At 36.9% G+C, this 18,351-nt stretch overlaps 1 protein-coding gene across 6 annotated transcripts in view; it reads right to left on the bottom strand.

Moving 5' to 3' along the window:
* Positions 1-18,351, bottom strand: part of slc6a9 (solute carrier family 6 member 9) — a 60,390-nt gene that overhangs the window by 6,744 nt on the left and 35,295 nt on the right. For 5 of the 6 annotated variants that reach the window (XR_014206716.1, XM_082172659.1, XM_082172658.1 and 2 more), the window contains 11 exons: positions 6,416-6,572; positions 5,394-5,525; positions 4,501-4,771; positions 3,369-3,501; positions 3,051-3,185; positions 2,859-2,962; positions 2,359-2,596; positions 1,233-1,367; positions 1,043-1,142; positions 849-949; positions 581-751 (listed from right to left, as the gene is read on the bottom strand). Coding sequence is in view for 5 of the 6 variants with exons in the window: in XM_082172659.1 (XP_082028785.1) it covers positions 581-751; positions 849-949; positions 1,043-1,142; positions 1,233-1,367; positions 2,359-2,596; positions 2,859-2,962; positions 3,051-3,185; positions 3,369-3,501; positions 4,501-4,771; positions 5,394-5,525; positions 6,416-6,572 (1,677 nt within the window). In the remaining variant the exon portion in view is untranslated. Of the gene's footprint in view, positions 1-580; positions 752-848; positions 950-1,042; positions 1,143-1,232; positions 1,368-2,358; positions 2,597-2,858; positions 2,963-3,050; positions 3,186-3,368; positions 3,502-4,500; positions 4,772-5,393; positions 5,526-6,415; positions 6,573-13,790; positions 16,692-18,351 lie in introns of those variants that run through there. The other variant, XM_082172660.1, reaches the window with a different exon arrangement.

Genomic DNA, 18,351 nt, shown 5'->3' with positions numbered 1-18,351 from the left:
GGACTAAACCACTCAATTCATATGAATTAGTTTTACGATCTCTTTATGGAAGTTTTGAAGCGTCAACGTGTCAGTTGCGTAGACTGTCAATGGAGGGACCAAAATCTCTCAGATTTAATTAACATATCTTCATTTGTGTTTCAAAGATGAATGAAAGTCTTACGGGTTTGGAACGACATGAGGGTAAGGATGAACTAACCCTTTAAGGTATTTTCCACCAAGAACAAAATGTAGAAGTATTCAGATGGTGAGCAGAAAAAATACTGAATAGGATGAACAAGGAGGAAATTTACTCCAGTACTATAGATGGGGCCATTCACTGGCTTCTCAGACATTTTTGAGAAGTTTTTGGCTAGTTATGTGACAACATGTCGGCCCATGAAGTGACCCATTCCATGTAAAAAAAAAGAAAAAAGAAAAAAAAGAAAGAAAGAAAAAGAAATACTATGACTTACTAAAAATGGTTTGCTATTATTAGTCTACAGACTTCACTGGAGTCTTCGTTGCATGCTGCAAGCGTACATGATTTTAAACATTTTTCTAAAGTATTATTACTTTCTTTGTGTAGAGCACTTCTTACCTCTCTAAATGTCGATCCCTCAGACACAGCAATCTTGAACAGAGCATAGACAGGTATACAGATAACTGAAGACAAAGCCATGGCAAACCCAATGACCAATGACCAACCAGGGTACACATAGTCATTGTACATAATAGGCTTGTACTGTATCACAGTAAAAATCAGAATGAACTGTGAAGAGAGAAAGACAAAAAGGATTGGTTTGAATGATATAGTTTGAACAATACCTGATTCAGACACATTTGAATCAGAACAACCTCTTACTCACAGAAATAATTAAAGGAGACACAAATCTCCAGCAGACCCTGAAGAAGATTGGAGGAGGGAAGCCAAGCATCATCTCCACATCTTTAAAATAGTTCTTGTGACCTGGTTGGAAACACATGGAAATTAACACCTCGGTTTACATCCAGCAACTGTGGCCTTTATATACAGCATGTAAAAGTGACTTAAAGGACTCACCATAGACATACATTATACAGATGCACATGATGCAAGAGATGACGACCAGAGAGAAACTGGCAGCGTAATTGTCCATAAGCAGCAACCAGTATATCCCTGCCTACATCACACACAGCACAACAATCAATCCATGGATAAAGGACAAGTGTATGTGTATTTTTTTGCTCAAATGTGTTTGTTTGTTACTCACCCGTGTGGTGAGCGGCACTCCCAGGAGGAAGCCCACGATAGCGATTCCAAGCGTGACGTAGGTCTTATTTCTGATAATCCAGTCAGTTCCAATCTCATCTACTATAGCTGTCACCAGAGTCTCCAGTAGACAGAACTACACCAACATTAAACAGAAAAAAAGAAGCAATTGTATATCACTTTATGCATAAACTGCTAGTTAAACAAGACATCTCCTGAAAGAAATACCAGCAAAGCAGAAAAAAAATAATGTAGGTCAAATTGTAAAAAAAAAAAAAAAAAAAACAACATACAAAGAACATAAAAGGAGAAGGTGAAAGAATCTCGCCGTTCTCACCGGGTTTTTTCAAAATGTCTGAGGGTCGCAAGAGAAAAAGTGTCTATGAATTGAATGACAAGAAGAGAAAGGCCTCTGAAGAAAGAAACAAGACCAGTGTTTTGGGGAGAATATTTCACACGCTGGCGTGCGCTAAAAAAAGTTAATGTAAGCTATGATTAGCGATGCTAGCCATCTCTCGTGCACACGTTTAATAGGCGTTCCCTCTCGGGAGCAGGTAGAGTGTTGCGCATGTGCATTTTTTCAAAGGTGGAGAGGGCGGTTCTTTTAAAAAATTTGGGGAAATCCTCCACTATACCTTTAACACTAATGAGACATGGCTCTAAAAAGTGCGGGAGAAACATTATTTCCAATTTAGCGAAATATTTTTTTTATAAATATGCTAAACGTAATAAACAAAAATCTGAAAAGTCGTCAATATTTTGTTTTGTGTGCATGAAATTTGTGTACGGTTTTAATTGTAATGTTGGTATTGTAACATAGCACAACTGTACAAAATACAATAGCACAAAAAAACAACTACTGTTCTTTTTTTTGTTTTTCTCGCCATGGTTAAAAAAAAAGGATCTTTAAAATAAAGTTTGAAACAAGACTGGAGTAATATAAATGCAGCCTTGGTGAGTATAATAGACTTCTTTCAAAAACATAAAATCTTACAGATCCTAAACATTTGATCAATGGTGTAATTGCAAAAAAAAACTGTGCAGAAGAAAAGAAAGTGAAACATATTGTGCCGTCTTGGAAGAACTGTAAAAAGACATATGAAAATGTTACAAAACAAGAGGAATACCTGAGTGCCCAGGCCCAACAAAATGAGCATAAAGAAGAAGAGCAGGGACCAGAGTGGTGATATGGGCAGCAGTGTTAGGGCCTCTGGATAGGCCACGAATGCCAGGCCTGGACCATGATCGGCCACCTCTGACACATCCACCCCAAGATGATGAGCCATGAATCCAAGGATGGAGAAGATAACAAAGCCAGCGTACACACTGGTGCCACAGTTTGTTACACTGATGATGATACTGTCTCTGTTTGAATACACAAATCATTAGATTATGTTTGCAATCATATATTCTGAACTGAAATTCTTGTATTCCTTTATTTCAGGAATAAAGTTAAAAGTTATTCTATGCATTTATCTGTACAAGCCACATGGGGGAGCTACAGAGTAATGCACAGACACCAATCACAACACAGAGCTCTTGGTAAATACCCAAAACTCAATACTTACAGCTTAGAAATGGTTTAAAATGACACATTAGCAGAAAAATAAAATGGATGAATTATTACCTGAAACAGTTATTGTGGAACTTGTTATATGATGCCATGGTAATAAGCCCACCCCAGGCGCAGCCAAGCGAATAGAAAATCTGAGAGGCAGCGTCCCCCCATACCTACAGAACACAAAATAAACATTATTGTGTATAGCCTTAGAGATCACTTGCAGTTATGCACAAGTTTGCTATTATACAATGTACAGACCTTGGCATCTAGAATTTTTTGCCACTGAGGAGTCAAATAGTATTTGATACCACTGACGGCTCCTTCAAGAGTGATTCCTCTAATGAAGAGAATGGTCAGCACCACATAAGGGAAGGTCGCTGTGAAATACACTACCTGAGGAAAGACAACATTAAAACTCATTTTTAGTATCATTTAAATACTTTTAGTGTCTTCTATCTCTATATTCTATAGATTCCTTTTTTCCAGTCAACGTATTTTATTTCAGTTAGTTGCTTTTATATATATATATCCATGAGAATCGATCTCATGACCTTGGCAAATGGATGTTCTACTCACTTTGCCTGATGACTTGACTCCTCGAATAAGACAGAGGAACACAACCACCCATGACACAGCCAGACATCCCAGGATAGGCAGACGCACCTCCCCAAAGTTCCCAATGCCATCAGAGATATTCAATACATAGTTCCTGAGAGGGCAAAACCAGTAAAGGATGGATGTGAGAGACTGAAGGATGCAAGACAAATCATTAACAGTTCACTCATCAAAATCATCATGCTAATCTAAATTTTTATTTTTCAGAGCTTGCCTTTAGATTAAAAGCATTGTGAGCACAGTCCCATAAAAAAAAATAACCTCAGCCACACAATGAATAAGTTTACAAAAGGCAAGAACAAGAATGTCTTTCATACCACAGGGACAACACAACCCAGAGAGCACAAACCATTTATAAAGATGTTGAACGGTCCACACACGTCTCATGGTCAAAGCCTTGCATTCTCTGACCGTTGGCAGTAAAGTGAAGCATTCATTCCCAACCACATACCACATACAATCACTATCACACTCACACTCTTGGAAAAACAAAACATTCTGTGCCTTCCTGTCCCATTGTCTTGTAATGTCATTCAACAAACACATCTGTCAAGTCCAATGCACACAGATCCAAACATCATGACAAATTGCAAACATTCAATTCTTTACCTGTTATGCATTTTAAGTACAGATGAGTAATGGATTGACAACAAAAATACAAATACTGGGAATAAAAGACCCGGATATTCAGGTGTTGAATATCAAGATAATTGTGTGTAAACAAATACATAAATTAAGTAATGTTTATTTTTTTCTAGTGCTAATTTATATAAAACTACATAAAAATGCATATAGACTTAGAATTTGTTGGGGGAATAAAGTCAAAATGTCAGGCTGACAAAACTGTCTTGATATCATAAAGAAAGTGTCATTCAAAAAAAAATGTGTTCAATTAAAGCCATGTGGTCCCTGCAACACAAGGTTAGTTTAGGTTGGGAAATGTCATGTAATGGGACTTCCCAAAACAAAAAACGATTTATATTATATTATATTATTATTCATGATATTCAAAAAATATATACTTATTTACTTTTCATTTTTATAAATAAAATACAGTATATAGATGAATCAACATACAAAGGTTTGAATTTACCTCCAGTACTCTTCACTAGGACTGGTCCTCTTGGTGCGGTTGACTATCTCAGTCACCCCTGACACGACAGCAGACATATTGGCGAAGGTGGCATTAGCTCGTGGAGATCCCACCACCCCAGAGCAGTCAGGGGTGTTCCAAGGGTTGTTACAGTACGTCCAGGGCAGCAGGTTTGTCATTGACATGAAGAAGTAATAAAATGCAATGCAAATCACCACATTGTAGTAGATTCCAATGTAGGTAGAGACCACCATCATTCCATAGCCCACACCTTGAAGAAGAGAGAACAACCACAGGACAATAAATTCGCTTTGCAGTTCAATAAAAGACATTACATGTTGCTGTTTTGATATTAAAGCTAAATGAAAAAAGAAGTTGTGCAATCCAAAATATAAACAGGATTTGCAAAAAAAAAAAAAAAAAGTCAAATAAATAAAACTAAGTAATTTTTTATTTTAATAATGTAAATGTTGTAAATGTTTAAATTTTATTTGTAAATGTTGTAAATGCTGTAAATGTTGAAATTAACATGAATAGATTAATAGATGCTTTATTAAGTATTTTTCATTGTCAGCTCATGTAAACTAAACCAAGTCAAAACATTTGGTTACTCTTTATAATATGGTTCCTTTTGTTAGCATTAAAGGAAAAAATTATGTAAGCGAACCTGGCACATTTAGCATTCAAATGACACATATTGCAAGCCACTCTCAAGTGGAGAAAATACTGTGAGAGTGTATGTTTAAAAATTAATGACTAGTCTAACATGTCAGACAAGTCATAACATTACTTTTAAAGCCAAACCAATACAGATAGATTCATCTATTATGTTTAGTTGTCATGGAAATGCTCCAGAGTTGTTCTCACACCTCCTTTAATGGCCACATGCTCACCTTTAAACACAGGGCTGACCTTCCAGACTCCCAGGCACCCGAGGGAGGTGAACTGCCCAAAGGAGAGCTCCAGGAAGAACAGAGGGATGCCACAAAACACCAGCATGATGAAGTATGGAAACATGAAGGCACCTGTGATGCACACACACCCACACCCAGTTACATAAACCTCTGACACATCAGTCTTCATGTGAAGACAGAAATCTAGGTGTGCTCACTTACAGAAAAAAGAAATGACACAAAGAATAGCCAATGTATGATTCCATTATAGTGTTCCCTAATGCTAATGCAAATAAAGTGAGTAACACCTGAGGTTACATAACTGGTCTAATTTGATTGGACGAGCTGCATTCCAACAGTGCTGATATTTTCCATAACAGAAACAGAAAGTGTTTGATACAGTGTTTTGTGTGTTAAAGACAAGGGATGATTATGGCCTGGGGCAATGGGGTCGATGCGCCAGGGGCCTCAAACTGAGGGGCCCACAGTAGCCTGACACCAAAAAGCAAGACACTTCTTCTGGATACATACAGATGAACATTGCTTAAATAATGATATGCATATAATAAAAAAAACAGTTCACTTTAGAGGACCACATTCTGTCTGTTTAAATAGGCTGGAGTTCAGTTACTTATCTAAATTATGGGCTAATTCAGGATATGGCCCCGAACAGAGGCAGCTCGAAGAATATGAGATCACGGGGCAGAGGTTTCCGGGCCAGGTCATCGGGGACCATCTGCTAGAGACCCTTGCTTACTCTAGCCTGGTCTATTTTAAGTAAGGTGTGTTATGAGACTTGATACCAAATGAGTACCCTTTTAGGGGAGCAATGCATTGGGAAAAGGACTCAATGGCATGACTTAGAAAAACAAAACCTTAAATCCCACCAGTTTAACTACTTCAAATTAAATGTTTAACTAATTTGACATGAAATTATAAAGTGCTACCTCAACAGTGCATGATAGGCACTGAGAGAAAGTCAATATAGACATTGGGCAAAGAAAAAGCAATGAACTGGTCACCTCCTCCATTTCTGTAGCAAAGGTAAGGAAACCTCCAGACGTTTCCCAGCCCCACTGCGTAACCAACACTTGTGAGGACAAACTCAATCTGGTTGCCCCAGTTTCCCCTTCTGGAGTTTTCATCTTTCTTCACTGGCTCTCCTGGAACCGCTCCGTTCTGAAACACACACATGTACGAATGAAATTAACACGATGTTGCTTGGTGGGATCCTTCTCGAAAGTCAGAGAGCATTGAAAGGGGACACATTTTGTTCACTTTAAGCACAGACAAAACTAAATATATGATAGTGAATGCATAATATGCATATGCATATTTTAATCAATGTCAAGATTACTGATTAATGCATTATGAACGTGTGTGAATGCTTAAATACATAACTCCCCTTCATACCGGAGACTTGTGCAATAAACCCCTAACTTTAAGTACGAAGTGCAATTCGAAGTGCAAACTTACTGTTTATGACCATTGTGACTATCTTTGTATTTATATGTTATTTTTCATTCTATAATTATGCTATTGGCATGTTGTATGTGTCTTTGTCTGTTATACTGGTTATTTGTTTGAATATATTTATCTATTTTCATTTACATTGTATCTGGTTTTCAATTGTCCATGTTATTTATATACACTGTTTATTGTAATCCTGCTAATTCAGTGGAGCTGCTAAAAGTGTTTTGTTGTTTCTTTTACAATGACAAATAAAGATCTATCTATCTATCTATCTAAAAATCATAATTTCAACTTCACTTGTTCACTTAAAATGGTCCCGATTATTGCATTTTTACCAACATTAAAAATACAAGCATAAACACAAAAAGTTCCAACATTCTGTGTATTCCGGCTTGGTTCCATCTGAGCCGCGGGACATTATTGCAGCATTTGACCATTTCTACAGTTTAAAGTGAGCAGTACGCACCAAAAGTGCTTAGGGTTGTTTATAGTAATGGTCTTTCAGCACTAATACTCTGATATTTGTATAGCCAAACGCACTTCATTCAAGCCCTTTCCACTCCATGCGAATTGCTTCTCTCTCCCACTGAAGATGCTAAAGCGCCACAATAAGAGCTGCAGATGACGCAGTTATTTTAAGAACAGTAGCAGAAACACTTTGAGCAACAAAATAGATCCTTTGGCTAAATCACTGCAGAAAACGAGAATGCAGCAAACAATTATTTATATCTGTCATACAGATGAGTCCGACCGTTTAACTAAACCAGGTTTGTGACAAGTAAACGTGGCGCTTTTAGACGTCCCCCCCCCCCCATACACAGCATTATTAATCAGCCTGTTAAGAGCATTTCATAAAAAACAATGTTATAATTTGCTAAATTATTTAGAGATGGCAAGGAAAGACAACAAAACTTTGAAATTATTAGTTAACTTTGTTTTCTGCTCAGATGAGAGTGTTTTGATTATTAGATTATGTACATAGTTTGTTTTTAGTAGTTTATTATTTTGAGCAAAAAATAAAAATAAATAAAAATGGTCCAGACTTTTCTTAAGAGGAAAACCATGCACCCCCATTCAGTATGTTCTCTCAGTCACAAGGCCTTCTGTGTGCCATACACATAGGTGTCTAAAGGTGAGAATAATAGCCTGATAAAACCTCTGATCTTACCTTTAAATATACATATCCAATTGGGCTCAACTGATGAAATATTTACTACTTTTTTTATAGAAAAATTCTCAGACACCACTGTGTGTCTCTGAGGGCTCAAGATTCTCATCTTTGATGACTATTTTGACTGTTTAGGATTTTTTCTTTTACAAAAGTACTACTGCTGCCCTGAAGGAAATATAACTATTCCAAAAAAGTATTGTCCGGACCTCCGCTGGTAAGGAAATATCCGGACCTCTTGGAACTTTAATTGAATACCCCTGAACTATAGCAAGAAAAAAGTGTCGCAAGATGTTAATGTCGTGGTGAAGTGATACTGCACATACTTCCAACATAAGGAGTTCCAATTCTGATTTGAGTTTGGGTTGTCAATTCATTACCCCGGTCCCACTACTTCCTATAGCTCTCTAACATTTTTTTCTCTACCACAATTTAAAATGTGTTAAAAGAAGATAACCACAAGAAAGCAATTGTCAAAACATTTTGTGAAAATTGCATGGGCATGCTGGAGCGCACTTGATGTGAACTGAAATCACCGTCATGTGCTCAAGACAAACATTTGGTCTTGTCGGCCTGGTTTAAAGTTTACTCTCTCCATCTGTTCTCATCAGATGCTCTTCATTTTGACCTCTAAGGCAAGCTCACGATCTGATCCGAGCAGGCTCCGCCCGCACAGCGAGCACGCTGTGGGAGATGAACATTCAGCAGCGTATCCTCGCAATCTTCCCCACAGCTCTGGGGAGGAATCCAAACTGCACTAGATCATTCTAGTGAGCAATTTTGCTTTACAAATGGATAGTTGACATTTAACATTAAGATACTGTAACCATATTTGATTTGTTGAAGTGTAAATGTGGTATCTCATTGAACGTTTATAACAATGTGTAGCAATTAGAAAAGAATTAGAAAATCTTTAGATGAAGTACCACCGACAGATGTGACATGTCAACTGCCTAAATATATAAAGATTATGAGCTGCATGTATGAAATGATTTTAAATGCAGCAAAAGTGTCAGTCCTTCTTTTTTTTAATTAAGGTGTTTTAGGTCTGCTTCAGGTTACACAAGTCACTACACACACACACACACACACACACTTTAAGTCTCAGCAGCATCTGAGTTAGTGATCCTGCAGGGAGCAATGGTCCAAAGAGCTCACAGACACATGTGCACCCAATAACCACTGATTTGCCTTTCATCCAAAATGAAATATTCCTCTAGTTAAGTATTAAACAATGCAACACCACTATTTTGTTCTGTTGAACACAAACAAAATAACCCTAGTGAGAATGCTTTTTGAACAATTACAACTTTTATTCCTGAACCTGAAATTGGACTAACTGTACAAGGAGGAGCTGTTTTCAAACCCTTCACTATGGGAGCGGAGCAAAAGACTCACGCAGGGGATTGTGGGATTGATAGCAAAGTGGGGCAAGTGGTGTGAGAATCAAAACATTGTTAACTAAATTAAAATGACAGATGCGGTGTCCTAACTCTGAGGTTAAGGCAGTGACATCTGTAATTAACAATTGAAAATCTGCTGGAAGTAAATTAAATCATAGCTGGAAATGTATGCATTTCAATCAGGTTTTTGACCATGTGTTTACAGCATATATTTACAGAGACAGTCCAAAAATGGCAGACATCTAGAATTTTGAGTGGTATGAACAGATTTCTTCCGCACCAGTGGACAGATAGTTTAAGTCTGCTTTTAGACCTGAGACTGGATGGAGGCCAGCAAATGGACACCTGTGTTGGGTTGTGCTGATGGCTCTCTGAACAACTGCTGCAGCACAGCTGAAGACCCAGTGTAAGAAGGAGGAGATCTAGAGTAGACCCTGTAACAGGTGGGATCCTTGAGGTCAGAACACCTGGGAGATGAACCGACCTTTAAATATCCATCCACCTAAAGTACACGCTAGTTCAACAAAATGCAAGTCAATACTTCTCTGTATCTATCCATCTATAATATTACAGTCAAACATAACAAAAAATAACAACATACTGTTGATATTTTCCAAAACATGGCTCTTCTGCGCTCACACATGAGGTTATATTGTGTTTACCTTCCGGCATATCAAAGTATTGTTTAGTTCAATCTTTATCCGCTTCACTCTGTGATCCCTGTCCCTGTGCTCTGTGGAATGCCCAGGTGTTTCAGCCGTTGCAGTTTGCTCCAAGGATCTGTCTTGCAGAGCACAGAGTGAAAGAGAGAAAGATCGTCCAGCTGGGCCCATCTGCCCTTTTACGTAAGACCGAGACACACTCATAAACACAAAGGTCCATGGGGACCTGAGTCAAATGAGTGGTTTACCTTTTAAACTTTCTATAAAAAAAATAAGAAGGAAAAAATAGAGCAAGGAAAGTGAGAAGCAAAAAGGGAAAGGAAAGGAAAAAAAAGAAAAGAAAAGGAAAAGAAAATGAAAGAAAAGAAAAGAAATGAACAAAAAAGAAATAAAAAAGGAAATGAAATAGATAAAGAAAACAAAAGGAAAAAAGAAAAGAAAAAGAAAAAAGAAAAAAGAAAAAGAGGAAAAGAAACAGAAAATGGAAAGGAACAAGGAGAAAGAGAAAGAAAAGAGAGAAAAAAAAAAGCTTCCATAAAAAAAAAACTGCCTCAACAAAATAACTGCCTCACAACAGCATTAAACGTTTTCTTGAGTTTGCATTTTTCTCCCAAATTTGACTATTCCACAATTTCCTGTCCTACAACCTCAAACAGTGAGAAGAGAATCTATCCATGAAGCCTGAAGCCTGTGACTGACAGCAGCACAGCTCCCTCTGAGTAACTCATTGCAGGTATGTGACCCTGTCAATTTAAGAAGAAAAGTGAGAACTGACCTGTGACTTCTCAACTTAACAACCAGAATGCCTGGAGACGTCCAAGAAGAATGTGCTGTGGCACTACATATGGTTCAAAAGATCCTTTTTGGCTCAATAGGGTGGTGTGTTTTAGTGTCTATTACATAAAGCTATACAGTATGTGTTCACACTTTGAATCTTTTTGAATAATTAAATGTTGGCTCTCTGAAGTTTTAAATGAACCTAACCTAATCACCTAACAAAAGCGAGAGTGACTGAACGTTTAAATTTTTCTTATGACCATAACCGATTATGTCATCTGCTTCAATGAGCTGCATTTAAAAAATTCAAAATGTGGGATGTCAATTTCAGATTATGTAACACAGCAATTGAAAGACTTAATAATATTTGATAATATTAAGAAATTGTTGATGCATCCCTAAGAGAAATATAAATATTTCTAACAGAAATATATAAATATTTCTAACAGACATATATAAATATTTCTAACAGAAATATAAATATTACTCTAAAGAGGCAACATTAAGATTGTATTCAAAAGTAAAACAAAAACAAAAAAACAACTCAGATTATGTAACACTTCCAAGCAAATGTCTCAGATGATGTAACATACCAGTTGAAAGACCAATAATACATTTTAGCTGTATTTGATAATTATTGATGCATCCTAAGAGAAATATAAATAGTTCCAAGATAAATATGCTTTGGTGGTGCAGGGGATCAGGGGATCTTTCACACATCTGCTCACCTGATTTCTATGATTAATTCACCACAGCACTATGGAATAAACTATCAAAAGATTATTTTAGGATTCACCTTGTGAGAAGAGTCATGTGATGTTTATAGATTGAACATTCTCTCTCATATGAACCCATACTCATACTTATTTGAGATCATTACGGTCCCAAAAAGATCCTAAAAAAAAACTCTAATCCAGCAGAGGAAAGTCTATGGAAAAGGGAAATACTGTGACAAATCAATGACTTCCTGCTCTCTGAAGTCAATGCTGTGACCCAACCATCATAAAAATAGTGCAGATTCCAAAACACACCCAGGACAGCGAAACACAAGGCTGCACATGTCCAAACATAAAAAGAGACAAGAGACTTACTGCTGACTAAGGCTGCAAAACTTTTCCCATCAGGCTAGTAAGTTTAGAGAAATGCAGAGTAGAAAATAAATGACTGAAGCAATTTAAGAACATGAAAGACAAAAACAGAAGCAAGGAAGCCAAAGGAAATGTGTTCTCAGCATTCCAAATGGTTAAACACCCAAGTCCCTGGATTCACCATTCATCAGAGCTGACCTTTCCCCTTTCTAGTGCTCTCTACTGACCCCCAGTTCACATTTCAAATGCAACATCCTCAATCTTTCTCTGCTGATGAGGGCTTCATTCTTCCCAGGAAAGGATGAGACACACATACAACAGGCTCATTCAAAGACTCCAGTAAGACTTTCACCTCGAGTTTGTTTATCAAGGTCAGAGGTCAGACCAGGGGTTGTGATTGCAACCAAAATACCTCTTGCAGAGCTTCAGCTGAGCTTCATTATTCATATGTATTCAAATGTTGTCTTTTTTTATCTTAGGTTTTGTATCTTTTCCTTTTCTGTTTAACAGTTATTACAAGGCATTTGTAGAATAACTTTTTTGAAAAGACATGCTAATTTCTATATCAGCAAATGCAGTGTGTTTGGGGCGGGACAATCTCTTTTGTCCCAAAGGCAGATGGGGATGGGCAGGAGTGGTAGAAGGATTTGAGGAAAAATCTTCACGTTCAATCCACACTCACGTTGTCACATACACGACCATAGAATATGTTTATAGAGAGTGCCATAAAGCAGCATGAGCAATCTGGTTCCACAAGTGTTCTCACAGTAAGCGACTTGATTATGTATTATACAATATATATACACACAAACACTACCATTCAAAAGTTTGGAGTCAGTAAGAATCTTTTTTATGCATTAGCCTATATTGATCAAAAGTAACAGTAAAGACAGTAAAAAATGCATCACAGTTTCCTTAAAAACAAAAACATTAGTCAAAAACATTGATAATAAGAAATGTTTCTTGAGCACCAAATCAGGATCTTATAATGATTTCTGAAGGATCATGTGACACTGAAGATTGGAGCGATGATGCTGAATTAAATTAAATTAAATTAAATTAACATTAATATATAAGTAGTTTAATTTTGTAACTTTAAATTGTAAAAATATTTCAAAATATTACTGTATTTTTGATCAAATAAATGCAGTTTTGGTGAGCATAAGACCAGGATCACATTACATCTAAATTATTACATATCCTTGGACACATACAGAAGTGTATTGTGCACAAGGAACTGGTCACAAGCTTCACAAGAGAATCACTAGTTGCTTAATATAATAAAGTAAAGAAACCAAAAGTCTTCCTTCAACTCATAAAGCCAGTTGTCAGCTGTTAAACACTAGGAAGGATCCATAACAGCTCTGGTAGCCATCTTGTGGGAGTCATTAGGTCTGCAGATGGCTCTCCTGGTCATATAACAGCCAAAAAATGACCCATTATTCATGACCAAATAGTATTCATCCTCATGATGCGCCTTGTTCTTCCTACTTTAAATTAATAGTGGTTTTCTGACCGCCTAGATGAAGTCAAACACCTTCTAGGGTCCAGATCAAAACATCATCAACCATCATGGAATGTTAAGGACATATATCCATTTCCATCATTCATCATGTCATGTTAACACTCACATGTATAACAGCATTCCAAGAATGATCAAAGACGCTCTAAGGCAAAATGGTGGGACCCACCTACCTGGTTTTTGTTTAATTTTAAGCTCCAAGTGACTTCTAGAATTGTTCTAAAAGATCTTGCCCCTCCATTGATAACTGACGCCTCAATATTACATCTACACTTTTAGCCTCACTTACTTCTTTTGGTCTTACCTTTCTGCTGTCCATTGTACAGCCCAGGCAGTTAGTAGCGCTTACTCAAGCAGAAACTTACAGAACTCTCCAGGTCAGCAGGAGTAGACTGACACGGCTCCATGTGGAACCTATTCTACCCTTAAGCTGTGGGTGGGGAGAGGGGAGGAGCCTGGAGGTTTGGCTTTTTGGGAGTTTCTTAGTGTCACAAAGGATATATTCACATTGGCTGCTTCTACCTATAGTGCAACAGGCTGTCATATCTATGCACAAGATTGTATCCTTTTCTTTAAGAGACATGGGTATACACATGACAGTAAAACATTCCTAATGTTACAAAAGATTTCTATTTCAAATAAATCCTGTTCTTTCGAACTTTCAATTGATCAAAGAATCCTGAAATTAACAGGAATAAAATATATAGAAAACCAGGTCTAAATGCAGACACACGCTTCACATAATCAGATCATTCAATTAGTGCTCAATTCAAACAATGAGGGAGCGTAGCCTGCAGACATGTGAGCCATTGCAAGCTGTTCACCTGTTCTTCACACACTTTCATCTAAGAAATGTTGTATGTTCAACCAGCATCTCCTAATGAATTATATCTAGAGACATAAACAGTATATATTGACCTTTCTCTATCATTGTACCCAGGGCTGATTCCCATTATTGCTGAGCTTTTTGCATTCGTAAACAGAAACAAATGAATTTGTTATATAGGGACTGAATTTGAGGAATGACCCATTTTAAATTACAATATGCTCAAAAGGGCCAATTAGAGCACTTTTAAAGGCCCATTCAGGGATTCAGGGTTGCATAAGCCACCCCAGTTTTGGCTGACATCAAACATAGAGACTTAATGTCATGCAACTTCAGCTTCTAGACTGAAAAACATCTTCAGAGTCGATTAGCATCAGATTTTGACAAGCAAGACACACAGAAACCAGAAGTTAAAGTCACTTTAAAGCATTGTTTAATGTACAACATTGTGTTCAATGTTTATTGTCTGTAAGTTAGACTACAGACCTGGATGAACAACAATAAAATCCACAGTATTTCTGACAGGAATGACAAGAAAAGTTTTTATTAATAAAGGGTTTTCAGGGTCATACTATTTAATATGAAATCGTATTATCTGATATGTAAATACATTTCAGGTGGATGAAGTTCTAGTAGAAAAAAGTTAACTGAACTGAAGCATGAAGTGATGATTCATGCTTTTGATTAAACAATGTCTGACAGGTTTTTGGCAAAGAATGACTATGCTCTGATGATTTAAGTCAACCATCTTAAACACAACAAGGTTACAACATCTCTCTTCTTGGTATCCTTGTGCAGACATTATGCAAAGTTACAATGTTTACAGACTTTACCTGTGTTAGATCATCATGACAACAAAGTTTAAAGATATATACTGCTCAAAACTTTTAAATGTTTTTGAAAGAAGTCTCTTATGTTCACCAAGGCTGCATTTAAGTACAGTAGAAACAGTAATACTGTGAAATTTTACTGCAATGTAAAATAATGGTTTTCTATTTAAATATATTTCGACATTTATTGCAAAGCTGAGTTTCAGCATCATTACTCCAGTCTTCTTTAGGGTCACATGATCTTTCAGAAATCATTGTAATATGCTGATTTGGTGCACACACAAAAAATCTTATTATCTGTGTTGAAAACAGTTGAGTTGGATTATATTTCTGTAAAAAATGTACACATACAATGTTAGTTCTAATTACACATTTCTGATGTTAACATGCATGGATAATATTAATGTTGGCATGAAAAAAGCCTTGTGGTTGTACAATACTTGTGCCAGTAAATTGTGTGTAATTTAACAAGTATATCTTGGCTCAATTTTACTTTAATTGTAAATGCCTTGATGTAACCATAGTTTTTTTCCTTCACTTTATAAAATACAATTCTTTGCTGTGGAAATTAGATAATACTGGAAACCTGAAATATTCATTTTAAAGGAAACTAAACCGTAAAGTTTAATAACAAAACCTTGTCTTGAAAAATGTGGGCTACCTAAATGTTTTGTTTAGAGTATGCCATTTAACACACTGTTTCAAATATGAGCAAAACCCTGTGTATCAAACCAAGACCTACGTACCTGTAAAACTGAATGGTCAGACTATCACAAACACATGGGCATGTGATGTTTTGGGGGGTAAATAAAGCGTGTGGAATGAGATCTGAGGCTGTTCCCTTGGCCTGACAGCTCTGAATCGAAGCGCTGACTTTTTCCTCTCTCCTGCGTCCTGAGGGTTCAGTTTGTCATGGCATGTGCACGGCTTGGAGTTTGCTGAAGCTCTGACTGAGCGACTGCTTTACTGTGAGACCAGCTCTCTTCCTCAGGAGCCCTCGGGCAAATCTTCCCAAATGCATGCGAGACACTAAACTTTCCCCAGTCAGTGAGAATCAGCAAATACCAAATCCTCCCATACAACATTTAGCCTGTCAAACAGGCAGTGCTTTAAATGACATATTGTGCAAAAAAATTGTATTTGCAGAAAGAATCTTTGCCCTTTGGTCAGGAAATAAGTAGGCTCACTGCTGTGACAGCTGCAGAGGTGGCAGTAGGGTCAGCCAAAACACGCTTGTTCAAAAGACAAGTGTGTTTACACAGAATAACTTAGTATAGACCAAAAAAATAAAAGCAATTCTTTGTTCTAGAGTACACTTCAATGCTAATGCTACAAAGCTAAAAGTGAACGTATAAATAGCATTATTGTGTTTCAAGAGCCCCTAATTCTGAAAAGAATGTAACTGAGAAATGTCCAAGTCTAGACATGAAATAATATGTTTAACATGTTCCTGGCTAGAAGATGTGAATTAAAACAGTTATATTATACTATATTAATGCGCTGCTTTCATTGAAGCACACATCACTCGCAAACAGAAACATTCAGGAGCACAGCACAGCAACTACATTATATTTCTCAGCCACCAAGGGGTAACATCCCTGTTTTTAAAGTAATTAATCTCACAGCTTCATTGTTAGCAGAGAGACGCTGCACAGACAAGGTAATTCACACACATCTATCTCCCTCTCTCTAATTAATTCAAATAAATGCTATAATTAATAGATTTAAATCAATGTAATCTTAGCGAACTACAATATTTCTGTGTCTGAATCAAAGCGGACAGAATGCTAGATCTAACCAGCAGTAACTGATGAAAGTAACCGTAATTTTTACCTTTCCACTGCAAACATCAATAACAGCTTAACTCTTTCCCCGCCATTGACGGAATTTTCCAGCAACCCATGTTTTCATTGTTATATGGTAGGGGGAGCTATTTTGCATCTTTTGAAATCTCCGGATCCAATAACAAGAACATCAGAAAAGAGTTAATACCAATAACAGGCAAATGACCATATAAGTAGGATAATCCATGGCTAGCTGTGCATTAAAAAAAAATTGAATGCACTCCACAGAGGTGCCTTTGCTTCATGCACCTTCATGCTTTACGTTGGGTGGTTATTTGCTTCTACGTTGTGTATTAAAATTGTATAATGCACAGCTAGTCGTGGATTATCCCTTACTTATAAATAATGTGCATGATTATTTTCCCAAGCCAATTAAGGACAAACTTCATTGGTCAACTCCAACACACAGTTACCCATCAGGAAAAGACTTCATGGATTCAATTCAGAGTTCAGAAAAATCATGGAGCTATCTATCAGGATGTGATATCAAGGTTAGTTTTTGTTTTAGCATTGTGTAGGAAATCAGCAATGTGATATAATGAAGAATAATGAAGAAATAATGTAACCTAACACCATCTGATAAACATGGCCAATACATGTAGCCTATAAAGAGAGCAATATATGCGCCATCAGCCCATTTCACGGCACAGTTTCTCGGCCATCACAAACAGTAGGATTCATTAAAGCAGACATAAGGCCGTAATGAATCTAATTTTGAGCAAATAGATCTTTATGAATTCATGCGCATACAATGTGCAAATAAACTGGAAATTGTAATGCGTGACCACGCAAAATATTTCTGTGTGCACATGATAAGTTTCTTAGGCACACGCAATAGTTTCTCAGGAGCACGAAAAAGTTTGTTTATTTTTCATTTTTCCAAAGGTCCCTTTAGAGGCTTTGTATGTACTTACATGTTACATGTACTTACTATTGTAATTGAAAGAGTACATTATGCATAATTACAAGTAACTAACCCTAAAAATAAAGCGTGATCGAAATTTATAGTGTTATGGCCATAAAAAGAAGAATGGGAAAACAGTGGAAAATTAAGGGAACAAATGGCTTTGAGAGATAAAGGGAGTCAGAGAGGACAAGGCAAAAGATGAGTGAGATTAGTTTAAAAGTGAGATTTGGCCTGAGGAAAGTACTCATGACTGAGAGAGGGTCACTGTCTGAACAGCTGTCATAGCTGCCAGCATTAGACAACCTTCACCTATCCATGAAGTTCTGATGGAAGATCACATGGGTAAAATGACCTTCAAATCAAGTCTTAGGGGGAAAGGAATCAAGCTATTGGTTCTCAAAAAAAAAAAAAAAAAAAAAAAAAAAGTTTTGAAAAGAGAATAATTTCGAAGGTATTTA

This window comes from Leuciscus leuciscus, assembly GCF_965113295.1.
Source record: "Leuciscus leuciscus genome assembly, chromosome: 6".
Classification (NCBI taxonomy): Eukaryota; Metazoa; Chordata; class Actinopteri; order Cypriniformes; family Leuciscidae; genus Leuciscus; species Leuciscus leuciscus.
Note: the sequence above shows the minus strand (reverse complement) of the source record. Positions and strands in the feature narration are given on the sequence as shown.